We start from the raw sequence: 19208 nt of genomic DNA, 5'->3' as shown, positions 1-19208 counted from the left end.
ATTAAGTACAGTTTTCTAAAGATACTGTAGTTTCTGCAGTGGAAATGTTTTACTGGAGAGGCTACTTAAGAAGTTATCATTTCACCTGCTGTTAGAATCTTACATAGTATAAAACTCCATATCTTGTTTTAGGATAGCAGCATTACCCAGCAGTGCTCCTGAAAAGCATAACAACTACTGTCCTGTCCCTGGTATACCAGTGTCCTGAGTCAAAACAAAGAAAACTTCAAATACAACAAGCATTTTGTCCTTTTAAAGAGTTTTTCCTCTTGTTTATGTAGAGGTGTTGACATTCCCTGGAAGTGTGAAATGCATTTAACCAACAATGTGTCTCTTCTCTTTTAGATCACAGAAGTTTGTGGAGCTAAGCGTGTGGGTTATTTTGGTCCTGCTCAATTTTATATTGCTTTGAAGTTAATTGCAGCAGCACAGTCAGGGTTCCCAGTACGGATTGAGAGCATTAAGAATGGTAAGTAGCAAATTTTGCTTGCAGCACTGTGCAGTTGTTTCTCACTTTCTTTAATGCTTGTCAGCTCTCCATGGTGGTTAACTTTTTATTACGTGTCTATGAACAATTTTAAGGAACAGAGAAAGAGTAGAAGGTAATGTTACATGCTCTAAGTGACTGGTAGAAAATGGCAGTGAATTTACATGTACGGCAGAGCTGAAACAGCATCCCCCTCTGGAAAAGGCATTACAAAGGAGTTGCACAAATGACAGCTGATAACAGTACTGGAGATGCATTTCTCTCTCACCTTCAGCTTCTGATCTTGACAGCTGTCCAGGGTGAGAGCAGATAGCTCCGATAGCTCCTTTGAGTGGAGGCATGTTGTGGGGGATACGGGCAGGTCAAGGGGTCCCTCTGTGCAGGGCAACTTGTAACACTCACCTGTTTTAGCAAATAATCTTGCAGAAATAAATGGGTAATGGTGACAAAATCATGTTTCTTTGTATGAGTAGGTATGAAAATGTGTATTAAGTGTATTTTAAAACATCTTTTTTCTTCCCAATGAATTGGCAATAATATTAAATGTACCATTTTTGATGGAGAAGACTTTTTTTGAAAGAAGCTTATCAAACTCAAGTGATGAAGAGACAAAGCAGGATCCTTTTAGCTGCAGAACCTTGATAGCAACTAAATGGAAGGAACTTCATGTTCTTGCCCTGGTGATGCATGCTCTACCTCAGCAGGGCTCAGGTGTCAAAGCATGTGGCTATTTGCCTGAGCTTGAACAGGTTGGAACCCTCAGCTCCCATATCTCAAGTGGGCATTCAAATCGTGCCCTGAGGCTGTGCTCTGGACTACAGGGTGTGCCACCATCCCGCTGAAAGAGGGATGCAACTGGTTCAAGATTAGAGAGATGGTTGGAAAGGCAGGACCTACCCACAGCCTTGCAATCAGGTCACTGCTCCCAGCAGTTTCTGCTCTGCTGTCCCTGGTAAGGGCAACAAAATGTAAAACTCCGTTCATTACAAGGCACAGGGAGGGGGTTCCCAGGTCTGCCACATCCCGAGGAGGGAAAGGCAGAATGGCAAGCACATGAGGACCTGTGTGAGCTGAACTCCTGCAGGGCAGAGTTCCCGACCAAGTGGAGAGGATCAGATGCAGCTGGTGCAGTTCAGTTCAGTGCCTTGCTGGAAGAGGAGTTTAAACCAAGGGTGAAGAGAAGCAGACTGGATTTGTCTGTCACTTTTCCTTACAGGCATCTTGTGCGCTCTCTTATTTCATTACTGTCCTTTTTAAGGATGTTAATTAAAAAAAAAAAGGCAAAAAACAAAACCAACCCCCCCCAACTAAATTAGAAACCTGAACTAAGTGAGGTTTACTGTCTATGTTTTACGAGTCCAGCGTCTGCAAATAATCCAGAAATTCGAGTGAAAAGGGATATTTGCAGTCCTTGTATTGATATCCTGCTTACTTACTGTTTCAGTACAATTTCAGTAAAAATGCTTCCAGTGCTAATTACATTTTCTCTAAAAATATATGAGTGCCTTTAGAGTGGGGTGAGTAACATGTACCAAACTCCATCTGATTTCTTTCTCTTCCTAGTAGTAGCTGTAGGTATAAATGATTACAGAGGTGATGAATGGCTTTGCTTGGTTTTGAGCTTTCCGTTAATTTTAATTGTATTGATCTTTCAGGGTAACTGTGCACAAAAATAAATGGTGTTTCTTCAAAATAATTAGAAATTGTCTTAAAGAGTGACAAAGTGTCACTCTCCTGCTCTGCACAGCAGACACAACATGGGACCTTTTGACACAGTCGTGTCACTAGGCCTTGGTGTGATCTCTGAACCCTACCATTTTTAATTTGTTCCTTTCATGATGGCAGTGTTGAGGATTCTGTGATCCTGACTGATTAATTCATCAGTCCCACAGTCTGTGGGAAACTATTCTTTTCATTACAGGCAAGGTTTTGAAGGCAGGAAATGAGTTTGCTGCTTGCTTTAATAATGTGCACAAGGCTTACTTCTTTCTCTTTGCATAAAGAGATTATATATTAAGCTGCACATTAAGAATGTAGCTTTGTGTAACATTCACATTTTTATTAAGACATAAAATAATCAAAGGAGTTCCAAACTTAGAAATGTTACAAAATATAAACAGTAGTATTTTACAGATAAACTTTTCATTGGTTTTGCAAGACGATACTGCTTAAAGTGGTTCTCATGTTCTGTAGTCTCAATTGAATTTTTCTCTCTTTTAATAAAGAATTGCCTCTGCCACGATTTATGGCGCTGAAAAATGACACTGAAGTACGTTATGGGACTCCAGCAGAACTCCATGGAGTTAAATTTCAGGTTCCACATGCAACTTTGGAAAAAAATTCCTTCAAAAGAACAGATGAAGGGGACAAACAGGTAACGGGCTTGTCTTCTTCAGACCAATATATCATTATGCATCCTCCTTTTGGGTCAAGTCCTGTAAATGGTTACACTCACGTTGTTTTTCACCAGTTTTTGAATGAGAAATGAAATGAACTCCTTATGTGCAAATGATCACTGTTGTGTCTGTATTCTGGTTTTGATGCATCCCATTTACTTCCCTGAAGAAAATTCTCTGTATGAACTTATATAAACCTGTCAACCCTGTAAATATTCTGTGTAAATTCTTTCATGTTGTTCTCCTACTTAATCCAGCGCTGTTTCTTGCAGAGGACCAGGGAGGAGCAGCAAATAGAAGTCTGTCTGTGAAACAGAACAGGAAAGTGAGTGATATTCCATGGCCAGTACAGTCCTTAGTCACTATAGAAATACTCAGTTGGAGAAGAGATGTTGAATCATGAGCCACTATTTTGGGGTGGGATAAGGCCCCCAGGTTTTCTTTCATCCTAATGTCCCCAAGGAGTAGTCCAGAAGAAATCTGCTTTTCTTTTGTCCTCAGTGAAACATTTCCCAGCATCTCTTGTTCTAAGTTGGCAGTTTCATAAAGCTGTCCAAGAGAGGTTTGTATTGCCTGTACTTAGCAGAGTTGAGAGCGCTTGTTCAGGTACTACCAGCTTCACAGTGCTGCATAATTTTCATAAATATTGATTTGCATAATTTTCCCCAGGCCCAACACTTTCTCCTCTGGTACCGTATCAGGTCATGTTGTAAGTGTCTGGTAGGAGCACTTTATCTTCCCAAAACGTGCACACACATTTACCACACAGTGTGTTGGTGTCAGTAACAGTGTTCCCTGAGGTCAACCAGCAGGAGTGAGCTGATGACAAGATACACAGGTGGAATAACAGGATGAGGAAGAAGAACATGTGTGCCTATCTATCTGTGTGTACTGACACTGAAGCAGAACACTGCCCTCAAACCCCTGGCTCCATCTGTATTGTCTGTGTTGTGTTTTATTTTCCTCTTTATTCAGTAAACTCTTTCAGGATTACATCCTCTTCTCAAGCAATCTCAGTAAGTCAAAAGGAAAGAGAAAGCTTTAGGATAGTTTACCCAGTGATACCTACTGATCCACAGAGTGTTTAAAATACCTATTCAGAGATTTATTTTTAATTTTTTGTATATTTTTTATATGAAAAATGATCTGCACAACGAAGGCACTCACACTAACTAAATACATAAATTCAGAGATGCCCACTCACATTGAACCTTCTATGTGTACTTCTTCAGGCATCTTTAGAATTAAAATATCTTGAGCTGGTCATTGTAAAGCTTTGCTATAGCACTGCATGCTTTACTCCCAGCAGACTCAGTACCAAAGTCTGTCTTTCCTATTTTATGATGCCTTTTCTTGGAAATAAAGGGCCTGGGAATGCCACAGCATTTGCCTCTTCTTTGTCCATCATATTGTACGCCTTTGGATTGCTGTGCAGCAGGATTTTGTTGTTTCTTACATCTCATTTTGTGTTGTTGTGTTTTTGAAATAGGAACCCAAGTCTCCTCCAATGTCTCCAATCTGCTCACCTCCTGCTTCTCCATCTACTTACCAGAGAATACCCCTAAGTTATGGATATGGTAAAGCAAGAAGTGGGCTGGAGCAGCAGCATGGAGGTAGGATAAAAACTGCAATGCACACTGTATGCAATTCTTTTTGCCTTTTTTTTTCTTTATCAGAAGTAGCTATATTCCAAATGCAACTGACAATCAGCATAATGATTTTAAAATTTAATTAGACTTGTGTTTTGGAAAATGATTTGATCTACTTATTTTGACTGTTCAATGCTGTCTTCCTATTTCCTTTCTATTAAATTAGATATGTGTGACTTCTCACAAATGCAGCTATCTAATCTCTGACAAGACTACGTGCAATCTATCCCACTGGCAGAGAGCTTGAAATTATTGTCAGAGTGCATGATGCTTTTGGTTTCATTAGAGGGAAAGAAAACCTCATTTCAATAACCACATGTTAATTTTCAGATTGAAAGTGAACCTTCCTTTGCAGGAAGGGATAATAATGGCTCTGGTTTTGTAACAGAAATAATAATAGGACATGAATATAAAATCAGTGCAACTTAGGCAATACAGAGAAAAGGCACTGCATAGTTGCGCAGTCCCTTTTGCTGCCATCAGAGTGGGTGGCAAAACATTCTAATAAGAGGGTAATGGGGCAGAAGTCATTTTAACTATGTCTTTAGAAGCTCCTATTAATAGTAGGCATCTATGAACTCCTCATTGCAACATATGGTAACCCAGTCGGTGGCGGAAGTAGGCATTGGTGAATACTGACCCTCCCTCATCCCTCCTGCTTTAGGTTAGCGTGTTTGCAGTCAGTGAAGAGTGGAGCATGCTAGTCCTTCAGCTTTTGTCCTTGTTTATATTATACATCAGTGGAAAAACAGAGCTATTCAACCTTGCTGTCCCAAGCGACAGTTTAGTGCAAGAACTACTGGCTCTTCCTGGCCTTTAACATTAAGACCCTTCCAGTTTCCTGAAGAGCACTCCGAAGGGCAGGACTGGAAGTTTCTGCGTAGCATATGCCTGAGAAGTGCTGTGCCACAAGGCTGGGCTGGGCTGTACTGCAAGTCTGACCCTAAAATTGGACAGCGTGTCTGAAGGGCAGCCCTTTGCACTGCAACCATGACTATATATGTTTTTCTTGATAGTTTTGGAAGTGTTTCACGCTAGCAAACACGCAGCAGTGTGGCCTTGTGCTTAAATCTCCTCTCCAAGAATGTCTGTATGTTTCCAACTTTCCTTCCTTTTTTTTTTTTTTGTTTTGAAATTAGTAGTTACTTGTACAGGAATAAAAATAGATACCAATACAGGATAAGACCACTTAGGAAAACAAGGGAGTTACAGTGTAATTTTTAAGGTCTGCCTGAGCTCAAAATTTTCAAGATTTTTGGTCTTCTTTTTCATCATGAGTCTTTAAGGTTCTGACTATCTAATGCAGACTGTCTTTGTGGTAAATTTTAAATAGGGTGGCAGCAGAAGTTCTCAGGTCTGCAAGGGTTTGCAAGTGAGATGTCTTTTTGTTTGCATACTTGCCCTATTTTTAAAACATTGTTCCTAAACGTGCTGTTGTGTCACCACTTACCATATTTGCTGCGGTGGAGCTTAAGCAACTTATTTTAAGAAAAGAAGTAATTGTTACTTTTGTTCACTAACTTTACTCCAAATAGGTGAAGTGGTGAGTCATGTATTTTGATTTTCAACAGAAATTAGGGAAGGGAGAGGAAGCGTATGTGGAAAAATAGTGATTTTTCTATTTGATAGCATTGTCAAAGCATATTTTTTTGGCAGCTCGATTGAATGATTTGTTCTTATTTGTAGTGCATTCTTGTGCTTTGTATGGCTACAAGTATATAAAAAGTATAAATGCAAAAACAGGCTATATAAATATGTATTACAACATGATGAACAGCAATTTCTGTTACCCAGTAGTATATAACTGACAATGTCTCAGTAATGTATGGAGAAAAATGATGCAACATGAAAGACAAATATGTGGCTGGAATTTTGTTGCAGAAGACAAAATGGGCTTTGATACTGTGATATTAGGTTTGCTGGGTAGATGCTTGACAAAATGGACTTTGATGCTCTGATACTGTGTTCACAAGCTACATTCTTGACCTTGGGGTATTTAATTATTTCTTTTAGCCTAGTAGAATTTTTTTGATTATCCTTTCATTTATATACTTATTTTAAATGGCTGTAGCTCCTTATGAAGTCAGGCACTCTACTCACCAGCAAGATGGACCATCATCAGGGAATTATGGAGCCAAATCTTCACTCACCTGTTCAACTCCTAAACGGGTAATGAATTGCACATTTTTCCTTAGTAGTACTACTAATAAAACAATAGAGAAATTAAAAAAATAACAAAACCAGAAGAATTCTCACTTTGAAAATGGAAAGTGTTCTCCATGGTGTTTTTAGAGTAGAGACTGAAGTATGCTTTTTTAGTATATGAGGAAAAAAACAGCTGATGGGATGAAGAAATTAAAATAAATAATCAATTAAATTGCTAAAAGTAAGTCATAATAAAACATTTTCATTTAAGATACATGAGGTTTCACAGAGATTCCTGCTTGATTTAGAATAACACTTGCACAGAATTATGGCTTAACATTCTTCATATTTTGATTTCTTACCACAGTTGTTAAATTGCATCTCAAACAGATTAGATTAATTTCTGGGCATTTGTTTGCTTTTGTGAGATAGGTCTTATGTTTTCCTGCTGGTTGCAAAATCAGATCTTTCTGTGTTTCAGTGTGCCTGCTGTGCATTTATTATGCAAGCAGGTAGTTTGCCTTAAGGAAGGACAAAGCTCTCCTAAACTAGAGCTTTTCCTAAATAAGTGAAACTCAGAGACTCTGCTTTTTCCTCAGTGCTTAGCACTTCACACTCACAATAAAATGTCATCTAAGCCTCCAGAAAAGATCTACAGGTAGTGTGATATAACTTATGCTAACTTGAGTTGAAATTGGGTGTATTTGTGTAGCACTTTGAAATGAAAATTAGTTTACAGCTTTATGGTGATTCTTCTTTCGGGGATCTTTTGATGTATTTCAGAACTGGTGTTTTGCATTTGATTCTTAGGAAATAGATAATGTCAGAGAAGGGGTTTCAGAGCTGATTGGAGCCTGGTTGTTGTTCATTCTTGCCCTCACTCTTAAGGAGTATTATCATCCAGGCTTAAATATAGAATACTAGCCTCAGTTTTAACAAATAAGTAGTGGGATGGTAATTAGTGTGACCATTTCTGCTTCTTGTCTTCTAAAAATGAAAAATAGAAGAGTGTGAATTCTTGAGGTTCCCAGTGCCCTTCTGGTCCCCTGCCTGTGGCTGGTGCCAGTATCCCTCCCTTCAGTCTCTTTCAGTGGAGCGGGAGCAGCAGGATAGCAGCACCCACTACTCAGATGACCCTTGGAGGATAACGGAGGAGCAGCGGGATTACTACATTAACCAGTTCAGGTCCCTGCAGCCCGACCTGAACGCCTTTATTTCAGGTAATTTTTACCAAGCACAGTGCATGTTAGGTAGGGGGACCAGGCTGGGAGGTGAGAAGTGTTAAATAAATAAATTCTTTTTTCTCTCTAGCAGTGGGTTTATAAGAGTTGGTTGTGTTTCCTTTTTGAAGGCAGACTACTCAAAGAGCAAACCGTTACTGTGGCCATTACACTTTTTTTCCTAAATATCATGATTTTAGAGAAATAATTACATCTAAGGGAGAAGTGTTAGTGATTTGGTAAAAATTAAAATGAACTTTCTGTATTTGATGCACTATAGTTTTGGATCACACCTGCAGTGTATATTGAGTTGAAACACCCCTGAGGGTTGTGCTTGCTTTCCCAGCAAGTGTAGTGTCTATGTGATGACAGTGAAGCATGCAGTTCACTGTCCTCTGTGTTTAAGCCTGAGGTTTATGGCTCTGAGGGGCTGAGATTTTGACCTTTAGGTAATTAAAAACCAATCCTGGAGAGCACATGCATAGTAGAAGTATTGTTAAGAGCATATTGAGATTGCATTTCTATCTTGAATAGAAGGATCAGGCTGCTGGTGAGAGGTCACTGCTGGGTACAGACAATTGGTGTGGCAAGGAAGATGTCACAGGTTTTAACTTGTGGAAGTTTTAATGAGCTGTGCTGTATCACTAGGGTTCAGGAGGCCCTCTGCTATCACTGAGGTTCAGGAGGCTTGGATCTAGCCTCAGTTAAGTCTCCTTCATGCAGTTTGCTTCAAAGAACAAATGGTTTTTCAATGTTGATTCTTCCCCTGATGGTTGTCCAATGGGAAGAGGACTATAGTCCTGCAAGTCTGTACTTTGTTTCCTTATGTTTTGTAAGCCTATATCCAGGAAGGGCTTTCAGGATACTCCTGACAACCCGTGCATATGGGGTGGTGAATAAGTGGATTTGTTTACTAGAAGTATGAGAAGGGCTGTTATGGCAGTGTGAGTGAGGATGCCTGTAGTAGGACAGGAGCTATGTGCTATCTGATCTTTTTTTGTTTTTTTGTGGTTTTTTTTTTGTTTGGTTGGTTGGTTTTCTTTCTTTCTTTTTTTTTCCACCATAAAATTTGAGCCACAGCAGGGAAGAGTCGTGGTTGAAACAGCATCTTGGAAGAGCAGTGCAGATGCTACAGCATTGTACTGTAATACACGTGACTTCTGGGTGAAGCAGGGCTGTTTGTGTCTATTAGTTCATCACTGGTGACATACTAATTATGCTGGTTAGAATTACTAGTACTAAAGCAGATTTTCCTTTATTTATTTTTCCCATATGGAGGGAATGGAGAAATGAGGTCAACAGCTCTGTCTGGCTTTCTCTGTCAATTATTCAGAAGGAGACAACAGCTATATTAGCATTTGGTTGATCTGAGTGTCTCTCGGATGTAAATTAACGTTCTGCTTCTGGTGCAGCAGACCTGGTAAAAGGTAAAAATTTGGTGAATTAATTTCTAGTGGCTGATAAGGCATGCTTTCTCAACAGGTTCCGTAGCAAAGAATTTCTTCACAAAATCAAAGCTGCCCATCCCAGAACTTTCTCACATCTGGTAAGGACTGTAATAGTGTTGGGGATGTGTATCCTGGTTTTTTAAAAGACAAGAGTTCTTGTTAAATTTTAAAAGTACCTTCAATTATAATTATTTCTCTTATCTCCAGAATCACTTTGAGGCCCAAGCAGCAGGGTGCTCATTGATCTTCCTGACACACTTGTTTTCTGGAGAGATGTTGGCCTACTCAGCAGGACTGGGAAGGTTTGAACAGCGAAATAAATGAGAGCTGTTCTTAAGTGTATTGTAAGCAGTGTCATTATCTCAAAGAACTGACGTTTTTCATGAAATGACACGGAGGAGAAGCACCTCTGGAATGTTTTAGATGTGTTGATGGCTTTATATTTCTGTCCTTGTTTTGTCAGAGGAGGCCTAATTAAACAACTGCATAATTCATCAGTGCTTTTCTAATGAACCAGTACACTTACTTTTAATGAGCTTATTGAGAAACAATTGTGGATGGAACTGTACATGATAAAATTTGACAAGGATTCTATTATATTTTCATAAACAACATGGTGCTTTGTAATTCAGTGTCATCCCTGCATCTCTGATAGGAAGAACAAACAGTTTTAAACATGGATCAGAAATGCTGATAGAGGTTTTATTTTTATATATGCTTTTTTGAAGAGAGATGAGAAGAAAAGCTTGCAAGAGCCTAAACATCTGTCAGGGTCAAAGGATATGTCTGGAATCTTTTCAAAGCGGATTGTCAGTTGTGAAAATAAAAAAACAATTGAAGAAACATAGTGTTGGGGGAAGTGAATATTGGAATTTGAGATTACTTAAAAAGAATGGATTAACCCAATATGTTAACGAAACACATTTTATTTTTTATTGCTGACGCAACTTGTTTTCTGTGCAGAATTTCAAGAAAAGTATTCCTTTCTAGTAGATAAGTATATTTTGTGACAGTGTGATTTATAGGTTGTCTTGCTGTGTTAAACACATGGTATGTCTCAGTCTTTGTCACTGTAAGCTCAACAGCTTGAAAAGTGCTTGTTACTTTCAAAGAGCAAGAAGTTATGTTAATTTTAGACCATAGTCTCAAGATAAAATATGACTCAATTCTTGCAAAGAGTTAATTTATAAAATTGAGTTCTTGAATTTCTGAAGTCCAGCTTTAGTGTTTGTGAAGTATTCTAGAATTAGACAGAACTGCTTTAGTGAGAAGCTAACAATAATATTTAAACATGAGCATTAATTTAGCCCTTTTCTTAAGACTAGCCAGTGGTGCTAAGTAACCATTGCTGAAATCCATATTGAACTTTTTCTGCTTGAACTGGTTTAAGATCCTGCATGAATTGGCCAAAAGTGCTTCCAACCATTGAAATGTTGAGTTCACTCTTGGAAGAATGTGCGCTTGCAGCTCAGAAGGCCAGCCATATCCTGGGCTACATCAGAAGGGAGGGGATTTCGCACCTCTGCTCCGCTCCGGTGAGACCCCACCTGGAGTACTACATCCAGCTCTGGGTCCCCAACACAATAAAGACATGGATCTATTGGAATGAAGTCCAGAGGAGGGCCACTGAGTTGATCACAGGGCTCGAGCATCTCTCCTGTGAGGAGAGTCTGAGAGAGTTGGGGCTGTTCAGCCTGAAGAAGAGAAGACTTCAGAGAGATCTTATAGCAGCCCTCCAGTATCTAAACATAGTCCACAAGAGGGCTGGAGAGGGACTTTTCACAAGGGCATGTAGTGATAGGACAAGGGAGATAGGCTGTAAGCTAAAGGAGGGCAGGTTTAGATTAGACATTAGGAAGAAATTCTTTACTATGAGCATAGTGAGGCACTGGAACAGGTTGATCAGAGAGGTTGTGGATTCCCCATCCCTGGAAGTATTCAAGACCAGGCTGAATGGGCTCTGAGTAACCTGGTCTGGTGGAAGGTGTCCCTGCCCATGGCAGAGGGATGGAACTAGATGATCTTTAAAGTCCCTTCCAACCCTAATCACTCTCTAATTCTCTAAGTATAGGTTATGTATTTCATGTTCTACTGCATACATACCATCATATTGAATGGTATGATGTGTAAAAAAAATGTACATTACTGAAAAAGAAAGAAGTGGCAATTCAGTATTAGAAAATTAGCTGGCTTCATCTTCCCTGAGACCAATGTGCAAGTCAGGGTCAAGTGCAAATGACAGAGATGCTTGTCTTGTGTTAAAATATCCCTTCTCAGAGTTGCATTTTTGTCTCCCTTGTGATGGCACACGTACGTTTCCCTGAGGTAACAACTTGGAAAACGTGTGCCTGTTGTATCCACAGGGAGCTGAGTGACGTGGATTGTGATGGGGCACTGACACTCTCGGAGTTTTGTGCTGCTTTCCACCTTGTAGTTGCGAGGAAGAATGGTTACCAGCTGCCTGAGACACTGCCGGAGACGCTGCTGCCCGAGTACCTCCAAGCAGGTAATGTTCCTGCGGCAGGTCGTGTCCCTGTAGCCATCTCAGAAATCCAGCGTCTGTGTAAGACAGGTTCACTTTCCTTCCTGGAACGGGCTTCTATGCTGTGTAGTGGTTCTCTGGCTACTTTTTAAAGCATGCTGTTGTTAATTGCTGAAGAAGTGTAATATGTCAAAGCACAAAAGTAGGGATGCAAAGTGTAGCAGTTTCCTGCCTGTCGATGTCTGCCTCTTTGCTCCAGTGTGCTTCAGGTGTCATTACAGCTGAAGTGGCAGATGATTACCTTTAGCAAAGATAATCTAGCAATGGCTTTGAAGTGAAAGAGGGCAGGTTTATATCAGATTTTAGGAAGAAATTCTTTACTGTGAGGGCAGTGAGTCACTGTAACAGGTTGCCCAGAGAAGCTGTGGATCCCCCCCACACAGGAAGTGTTCAAGCCCAGGTTGGATGGGGTTTTGAGCAACCTAGTATAGTGGGAGGTGTCCCTGCCCATGGCATGGGATTGGAACTAGATGATCTTTAAGGTCTCTTCCAATCCAAAACATTGTATGAATCTATGATACAGCTTTTAATTCTTTTGATAATTTTTTCTTTAAGTATCTGTCTCTTGAAGATTTGTTGAAAATGATACTGGACTACTTTAGAACTTAATATGCTAATGTATTTGTTAGATGCAGTTACTGGTTGTATCAAAAGCTGAATTTTTTTGTAATTCATTTCATGTTATCCACAGATTCTTCCATAAATACTTTACATTAATGATGGGAATTACAACAGTTTGTGTAGCACAAAGGTGAATTAATCCAAAATATAACATACCTCATAACAATGTGGAGTGAGAGACCTGCCCTTTCATTTGTTCTCTTCAGTTATATCTCTTTTAATTATAAATTAACATTGAAATATGTACTGTTCCATCTAAAAAACGTGCATGCCTCTCTAGGGCAAGGAGGATTAATCACAGATGATAATTACAGTGCTAAGGGATAATATTTAAGACCTAATAAAATCTCCATTAAATTTGATGACAGTGAATATATTAAAAGGCAGGAAAAGAATAAATCAAGCTGCAGTTAGGAAAATTAAATGTTGACCTGTATCAGATTTGTGAAGTAATTTCTGATGGAGTCACATTCCCTGTAATCCACTATCTTCATATCCAAAGCAATAAGCTCCTGGAAAACCTGCACTTCCAAGTCTTCATCACTTTTAGTCTCTCTAATTACATTCCCTTGTCATAATTACAACTACCCTTTTCCCTCCAGGACCACAACTTTGTTCACTATTGGCTTGTAAGCTCAATCATGCAGGTTCTTCTTGGTGTGTCTTCACATTAAGCCTTTTTGGGTAAAACTGCAATTGAAATAACTCTCTCTGGTAGTAGGGAATAATTATGTCAATGGGAGGAAAAGAATGGTAAGCTCAGTTCCCTGGGAGTCCTCTTTTCTTCTGTTTGTCCCTTTCAGCACTTAGACCTACCATTTTCTTAGATGATTATTGTTTTCTGGTGTTCCATGAAACCAAGCATTTCAAGCTAATCTATGTGGAAGAAGTGAAAGGACTAATTATTTCTTGTGGATACTTTAAATATCTCAGCTAATATACTAATTCCGGTTAACCTGAGGGTCTGAAAATATCTTGTGTTTATTCTGCTACCTAGTCAGGATTCAGAAATCTGTCTTTTGAAAGTTTTGCATTAATCAAAAGTAGACTATCTCAACACACTGTATCACTGTGAATCACAAGAAAGCATAGAGCCCTGGCTGTGTTGCTTCTGAAGTAAAAGCATTGAGAAGTAAGCAAGTGCCTCATACAATTACCTCAAATGTCAAAAGAAATGTTCAAGAAAAACCTTGTGTTTTCATGTTTTTGTAATTTGATTTCTGCAAAACTTGTAGTTTTTTTCAATTTTTTTTTTGGCTTGTTAGGAACCCTTACTGGAAACTGTTCTTCATTAGGTTGTTGTATTAGTTTCAGAGCATCTGATAAGAGTGTTGTTAAAGCTTCAAATAAAATGATTTGGAGTGAAAGAGCATTTAAGAATGCATTAATCTAGCTAGTTTTATAACTTGTACTATAAACTACAAGCACAAGTCCAAATGCTATCCTGGCACAGATCCATTGACCATTTGACCCACCACCTTGCTTTCAGAAAGTTTTTATTAAAATTAATTTGCAGAATCTGGAAAGCTATTTGCCCTGTATGTAAACCATGGTATTGTAAATTAGGATTGATTTCCAAGAGCTTAATTTATTGAGATAAAAGAGATGCTAGCCAATAAAATAGAAATGTGGTTATTCTGCCTTTTGATATATTGATGTTAAAAAAAGATGTTTTCCAGCTTTTAAGACAGATGTGTCTCAGAGGGACTAACTCAGAGTGATACCAGGAGAAGGACTTGAGTTTGTGGGATAGAAGGTAGCTTGTTGTGAATATTCCTTTGAGAAGTTAGAGTTGATATATTTTTCCCTTTTTTTTTTTCCCCCTGCTATCAATGTTATTTGGTTAAAGATGTTATATACTACAGCATCCACTGTGTTTAGTGTCCTGGTTTTTTGTTGGCCTTCGATTCTAGTGTAGATTCTGCTATACTTTTCAGTCTTCAAAACGTCAAAATTGCAGCTGAAGGTTTTGTAAGTACCCTTAACATTCCAGGGAGAGCAAGGTATCAGCTGTAAGATCAGCTAAGTTTATACTGAATTGGAAGGAGGAAAAATGCACATAAGCAGTGTTTGGTACTTAATGTTTACTAAAAATAATTTCTTGCAAATCTCACAATTATTTCTACAACAGAAATGAGACATTATCCCTTTCATGACACTGACTAATTTAAAATGCAAGATAGAAAGATTTTCTTCATGGTGTTTGTCATTCCATGTCTTATGGATCAGGTCTGATATGTAGAAATGAAGGGCAAAATTATGCTAAAACAGGTTTTTAAGAACTGTGTATTAACCAAAGACTTGACATGTCTCTGTGGTTTTTTTTGGTTGTTTTGTTTTGTTTCCTTTTTTTGTTTTGGTTATTTTTCCTTTCTTTTTCTTTCCCCTGCAGCTTCTTTGAAGCCCGTGCTTGACTGTGCCCTGTATGATTCTTATTCTGAGCCATTGCCAGGCAGTCAGCAGACCCGGGACTTCAGTCGGACCGAGGTGAGAAAGCTTAAGCAGAGTGCTTACCTTGCAGAGTGGAGGGGAATACACCAGCTTCACAGTGACTGTGCTCTACGTAGCAGCAGAACTACAAGTCTCTGAAAGGACTTTAGGAGTCTCCAGGCCTCCTGTTAAGCCATCTTAAACCCCTCTCTCAGCCATTCTTTCTGTGTGTGAGAAGGGCTTACAGGCTTTTTGAAAGATACTCCCACATAAGAGTTCACAGTAGTCACCGAGGGACTTGGGCAATGTTGGAGTCTGCAGACTAGACCTAACCTGCTCATGTACTGCAGGGCTGTTTCGCCCCCGCAGTGTTGGGAGCCAGTGGTGAGGGGCAGAGCCTGTGCTGCAGGAGGGGCAGTGTGGCACACAGGCGGTACTCACGTGTCCTGACCATTCTCCTGAGTCTGCATTGATTGAAAATGTGAGGCTTCTGGTACAGTGCTAGAATCATAAAATCATTTAGTTTGGAAAAGATTTCCAAGGTCATCAACTCTGTTAATCCAGCACTGCTTCCTTTCAGGTAGTTGTAGAGAGCAATAAGGTCTCCCCTGACCTTCCTTTTCTCCAGGCTAAACAACCACAGCTCCCTTAGCCGCTCCTCATAAGACTTGTGCTCCAGACCTTCCACCAGCTCCACTGTCCTTCTTTGGGCATGCTCCAGTGTCCTTACTTGCAGTGAAGGGCTCAGAGCTGAACACAGTAGGTTCAGTTGGATGGAGCAAGGGGTTTGGACTGGATCTGCAGAGGTCCGTTGCAAGTCCAACCATTCTATGAGTCCGTGAAGACTGATGCAAGAAAAACTAAATTAAGCAGAAGACTTTAACACTGAGGTTAAGACATGAAACTTTGAAGACCCTGTGAAGCTGAATTAATCATGGCCACCAAGTGGTGCCTGAATATTGCAACTCTGAATATATATGCTCTGGGATTTAAGGGTTTAGTTTTTAAGGTAGTTAATCAAATGGTAGACTGACTGCAGGAACTGGCCCTTCTGGCACTGCTTCCAAGTTTAAAAGTAATGGGATGTCATGGCAGCTCAGCAAGGCTGTTCTCCAGTTATTTTCTCCCAATGCCCTGCTCCGGGGAGTTCCTGGATCAGAACCCAGCTGCTTCCTCATCAAATTCATCTTGGTAGTGGTATCACCAAACATGACCCTAAGCTTCAGTTGAGTACAATGTTCACTTTGGACAATGCTGCAGCCAACGTTTTGAGCATCCAGTATAGAACTGTTAAAATATATGCGGTATCCCTGGGAGGAGTTGCTCATCTTACAGCAGCTTGGCCAAAGCACAGCAATCACACTGGGTTTTGAAAGCAGTGCTGCTGGTCTGGTAGTGCAGGCTGCTGGTATGTTGGCAGTTTAGGTAGGTCCTTTGCCAGAAGAGCCTAGTCCCTTGCTTATGACCTTATAGGTGGCTTGCAACCTAAGGTATAAAACCTAGGTATAATATAGAATTAAATTATATTTAAAATATAAACAAATATATAATTATGTATCTTTTATGCACATAATTAAAAAGCTTCAGTTTATGTTCTCCGAGATTAATGGACTTTAAAATCTCTTCTCAAAACTGATTTGAGAATCACTTTGATTTGATTTTTTTTCTGTTCAACTTATGTTTTTATGTTCAGAATTAATACACTGAACGAGTATCATTTGGAAGGTCAGTAATTCATCTCCCATTCATCTCCCTCTATGGGAAGTGCAGTAATTCACTGTTGCAATATAATTTGTATCTTGGCTAGTTGAGGTATTATAGTTTAGAGACTTGATCACTACATTAAAAATATTATCAATGCAATCTGTTATGCATTATCTCCATGACTTTGTCTCTTTCCACTTATTACCCATTCATTAATTTAATTTCAGAAGGCCATTTTTACTGTGACTGCTGAACTACAGTACTGCAATAAAATGGAAACGTTTCTTGAATGCATCTGTAAAGAAAATAATGGCAGGAGACATGTCCCCTGGATGCTAGGCTTTGTTGAACTACAAAACACAGCAAGACTGCTGATATTATGCTTGAGAAGGACAAGGGTGACTGATTTTTGTTTACCAAGGAAGTTTTGTCTTCCCAATTTTTTTTCTCAAGTTTTTATCCACCCCTCTCTTTTGGTTCTTTTTTACAAGCTTCCTCACTGCCAAAACCTTAAAGATAAAACATGAGATTTCACACTATATGCACAAAATGACTGGCTGGGGTTGCTCTGAACTCCCTGAGAAAGTTCACTGAAATTTGTGAAAGTCATTCCATTGATTAAAGGAGGCACTGACTTAGGTCTTTAGTCTCATGCTCTTCACTTGAGAGTGTCAGGGCTAGCTATGAATGTGAAATCTTTTGCTCATACATTTTCAGAGTCTTCAAGCTATAGTTTTGCTGTGTTGCTTTCTCAGAAGTATTAGGGTATCCCATTCCTCAGCAACTTCATAAAACAGATCTAACAGACCTTTACTCTGGGAGTTTTCCTTTTTGAACTACTGACTTAAGATTTTTGTGGTCTCTTAAAAAAATGCCTACAATATCTAGGTTTCTCAATTCATTTGTTTAGGCCCAGTTTATTTTAGATCATTTTTAGGTCATACCTCTTCCATGCTTCCTGGGGAAAATCCAGCATCACTTAATATTTAGAGAAGGTTAGGGTTTCTGACATTTCTTTATTGTTTTTTTGGTTGCAGAGTGTATCCTCATTTTTACAGATAATGGAGGTAGAATTTGTTCCTGTTTCCTTCTTGTAGGCTACACAGTTGCTGAAGTAACAGAAAGTTAAGGAATAAGACTGGGAAGAAGTTCTCTGTTTTCCTGTCAGAGGCCTGAATGGTCATCCAACAGACATACTAGTGAAATTTTTTTTTCCCATCTCAGTGACTGCATGCTGAAAGAAAAGAGTGGTTCAAGGATCAGCCACACCAGCCGGAAGCCTTTAAAGCTCTGCAGTATGGCTGGAGTTTTGGCTAGAGAGACTTTTCTCATGGAGACTGACTCTTGTGAAGGAGCTCGAGAAGGTTTCATCAGCCCTAAACACAGGTGTCACACATGGCTCTGTTGGGAGAAGTCTCTCCTTACATATAGTCCTTACCTCCTTGTGATTTACTGTTGAACTGCTTCTCTAACTAATTTCAGGTGTGGAACTGCTGTACCTTGAAAAGCAGATTTATATTGTCTTTCTGTAGGTCCTTTATGGTTCTTTACCTGACAAAGCAAATTGTGGTGCAAGGGCAAATGTCACCATTATTTGTGTTGATTAGTATTCTTAAATATTTGACTGTGGAAAGGTGTGAACTATACTAATCATTATAAATAAACAGATCTTTTTTCTTTAAGAAGTCATCAGCTGAAGAGATACCTGATAACTCTGCACTGTTACAAGATGGAAAGAAAGATGACAAACAAGGTATTCAAATAAATAACTATTTTTTTTTCCACTAGGGATTAAATTCTGTGTGTTTTTAGTAAGCCCCTAAGTTTACTGACCGAAGCAATGGTATGTTTAATTTCTAAGCTGGCTATGTGTTGCTTAGGTTTAAAGAGACAACTCGCTCACAGCAGCTGAGTTAAAGACAAATAAATGGAGCGATTTGCTTCAAAATTAGTTATATGTGAATGATATGAAATGCACCGTCTAAAATATGTCTAGTTCTAAGGCAGTTAGTGTTGCACTTCTTTTTTAAACAAAATTCTAGTTGTTATCAGGAATTTTGTAAGAGTAAAGATTATGTTGGGTCCAATTTTGCATTTCCCTTTTTGCAGGAAACAGCAACACTTAAAAATTAGTTTTTATTCCTATTTGAAAAAAAACCCAAACCTGCATTTTCTTGCAAAACAAAAATTTTAGTCAAACTGGAATGAAAAAAACTTCATTCATTCATTTCACTTGAAATCTGTCAGCAGAAAGCCGTGAGAAATTGAAATGGTCTTTTTCCAAACAGTAGCTTCTCTGGCTTCCAGAATTGGCACAGGATCATTACACAGTCATTCATTCCCTTTTATATTCCCTTTTACCAACCTTTCAGGTTCTTACTTGCTGTCTTTCAGTTGTGGAAACAAAACAGTTGTGGGTATTTTGTTGCCTGATTCTCAGAGCTGCAGGTTATGTATTAATTAAAATAAAAAATATCTTGACCTCCCAGGTCTCTACACATTAAGGTTGCATCAGAGGTGTGAGACCAGGTAGTCCACATTCCTGAATCACTAAGTTTGACAGATT

The 19208-nt window shown here is 39.1% G+C and overlaps 1 protein-coding gene across 3 annotated transcripts in view; it reads left to right on the top strand.

Moving 5' to 3' along the window:
• The window catches only part of REPS2 (RALBP1 associated Eps domain containing 2), a 95522-nt gene that overhangs the window by 33852 nt on the left and 42462 nt on the right, over positions 1-19208 (top strand). For 2 of the 3 annotated variants that reach the window (XM_027738266.2, XM_039378115.1), the window contains exons 2-10: positions 346-469; positions 2713-2861; positions 4373-4496; positions 6604-6701; positions 7759-7897; positions 9380-9443; positions 11709-11851; positions 14901-14995; positions 18326-18395. In XM_027738266.2, the coding sequence (XP_027594067.1) occupies positions 346-469; positions 2713-2861; positions 4373-4496; positions 6604-6701; positions 7759-7897; positions 9380-9443; positions 11709-11851; positions 14901-14995; positions 18326-18395 (1006 nt within the window). The remainder of the gene's footprint in view (positions 1-345; positions 470-2712; positions 2862-4372; positions 4497-6603; positions 6702-7758; positions 7898-9379; positions 9444-11708; positions 11852-14900; positions 14996-18325; positions 18396-19208) is intronic. The other variant, XM_027738267.2, reaches the window with a different exon arrangement.

This window comes from Pipra filicauda, unplaced genomic scaffold, assembly GCF_003945595.2.
Source record: "Pipra filicauda isolate LSUMZ 115617 unplaced genomic scaffold, ASM394559v2 scaffold12_size5214236_pilon, whole genome shotgun sequence".
NCBI lineage: Eukaryota > Metazoa > Chordata > Aves > Passeriformes > Pipridae > Pipra > Pipra filicauda.
Note: the sequence above shows the minus strand (reverse complement) of the source record. Positions and strands in the feature narration are given on the sequence as shown.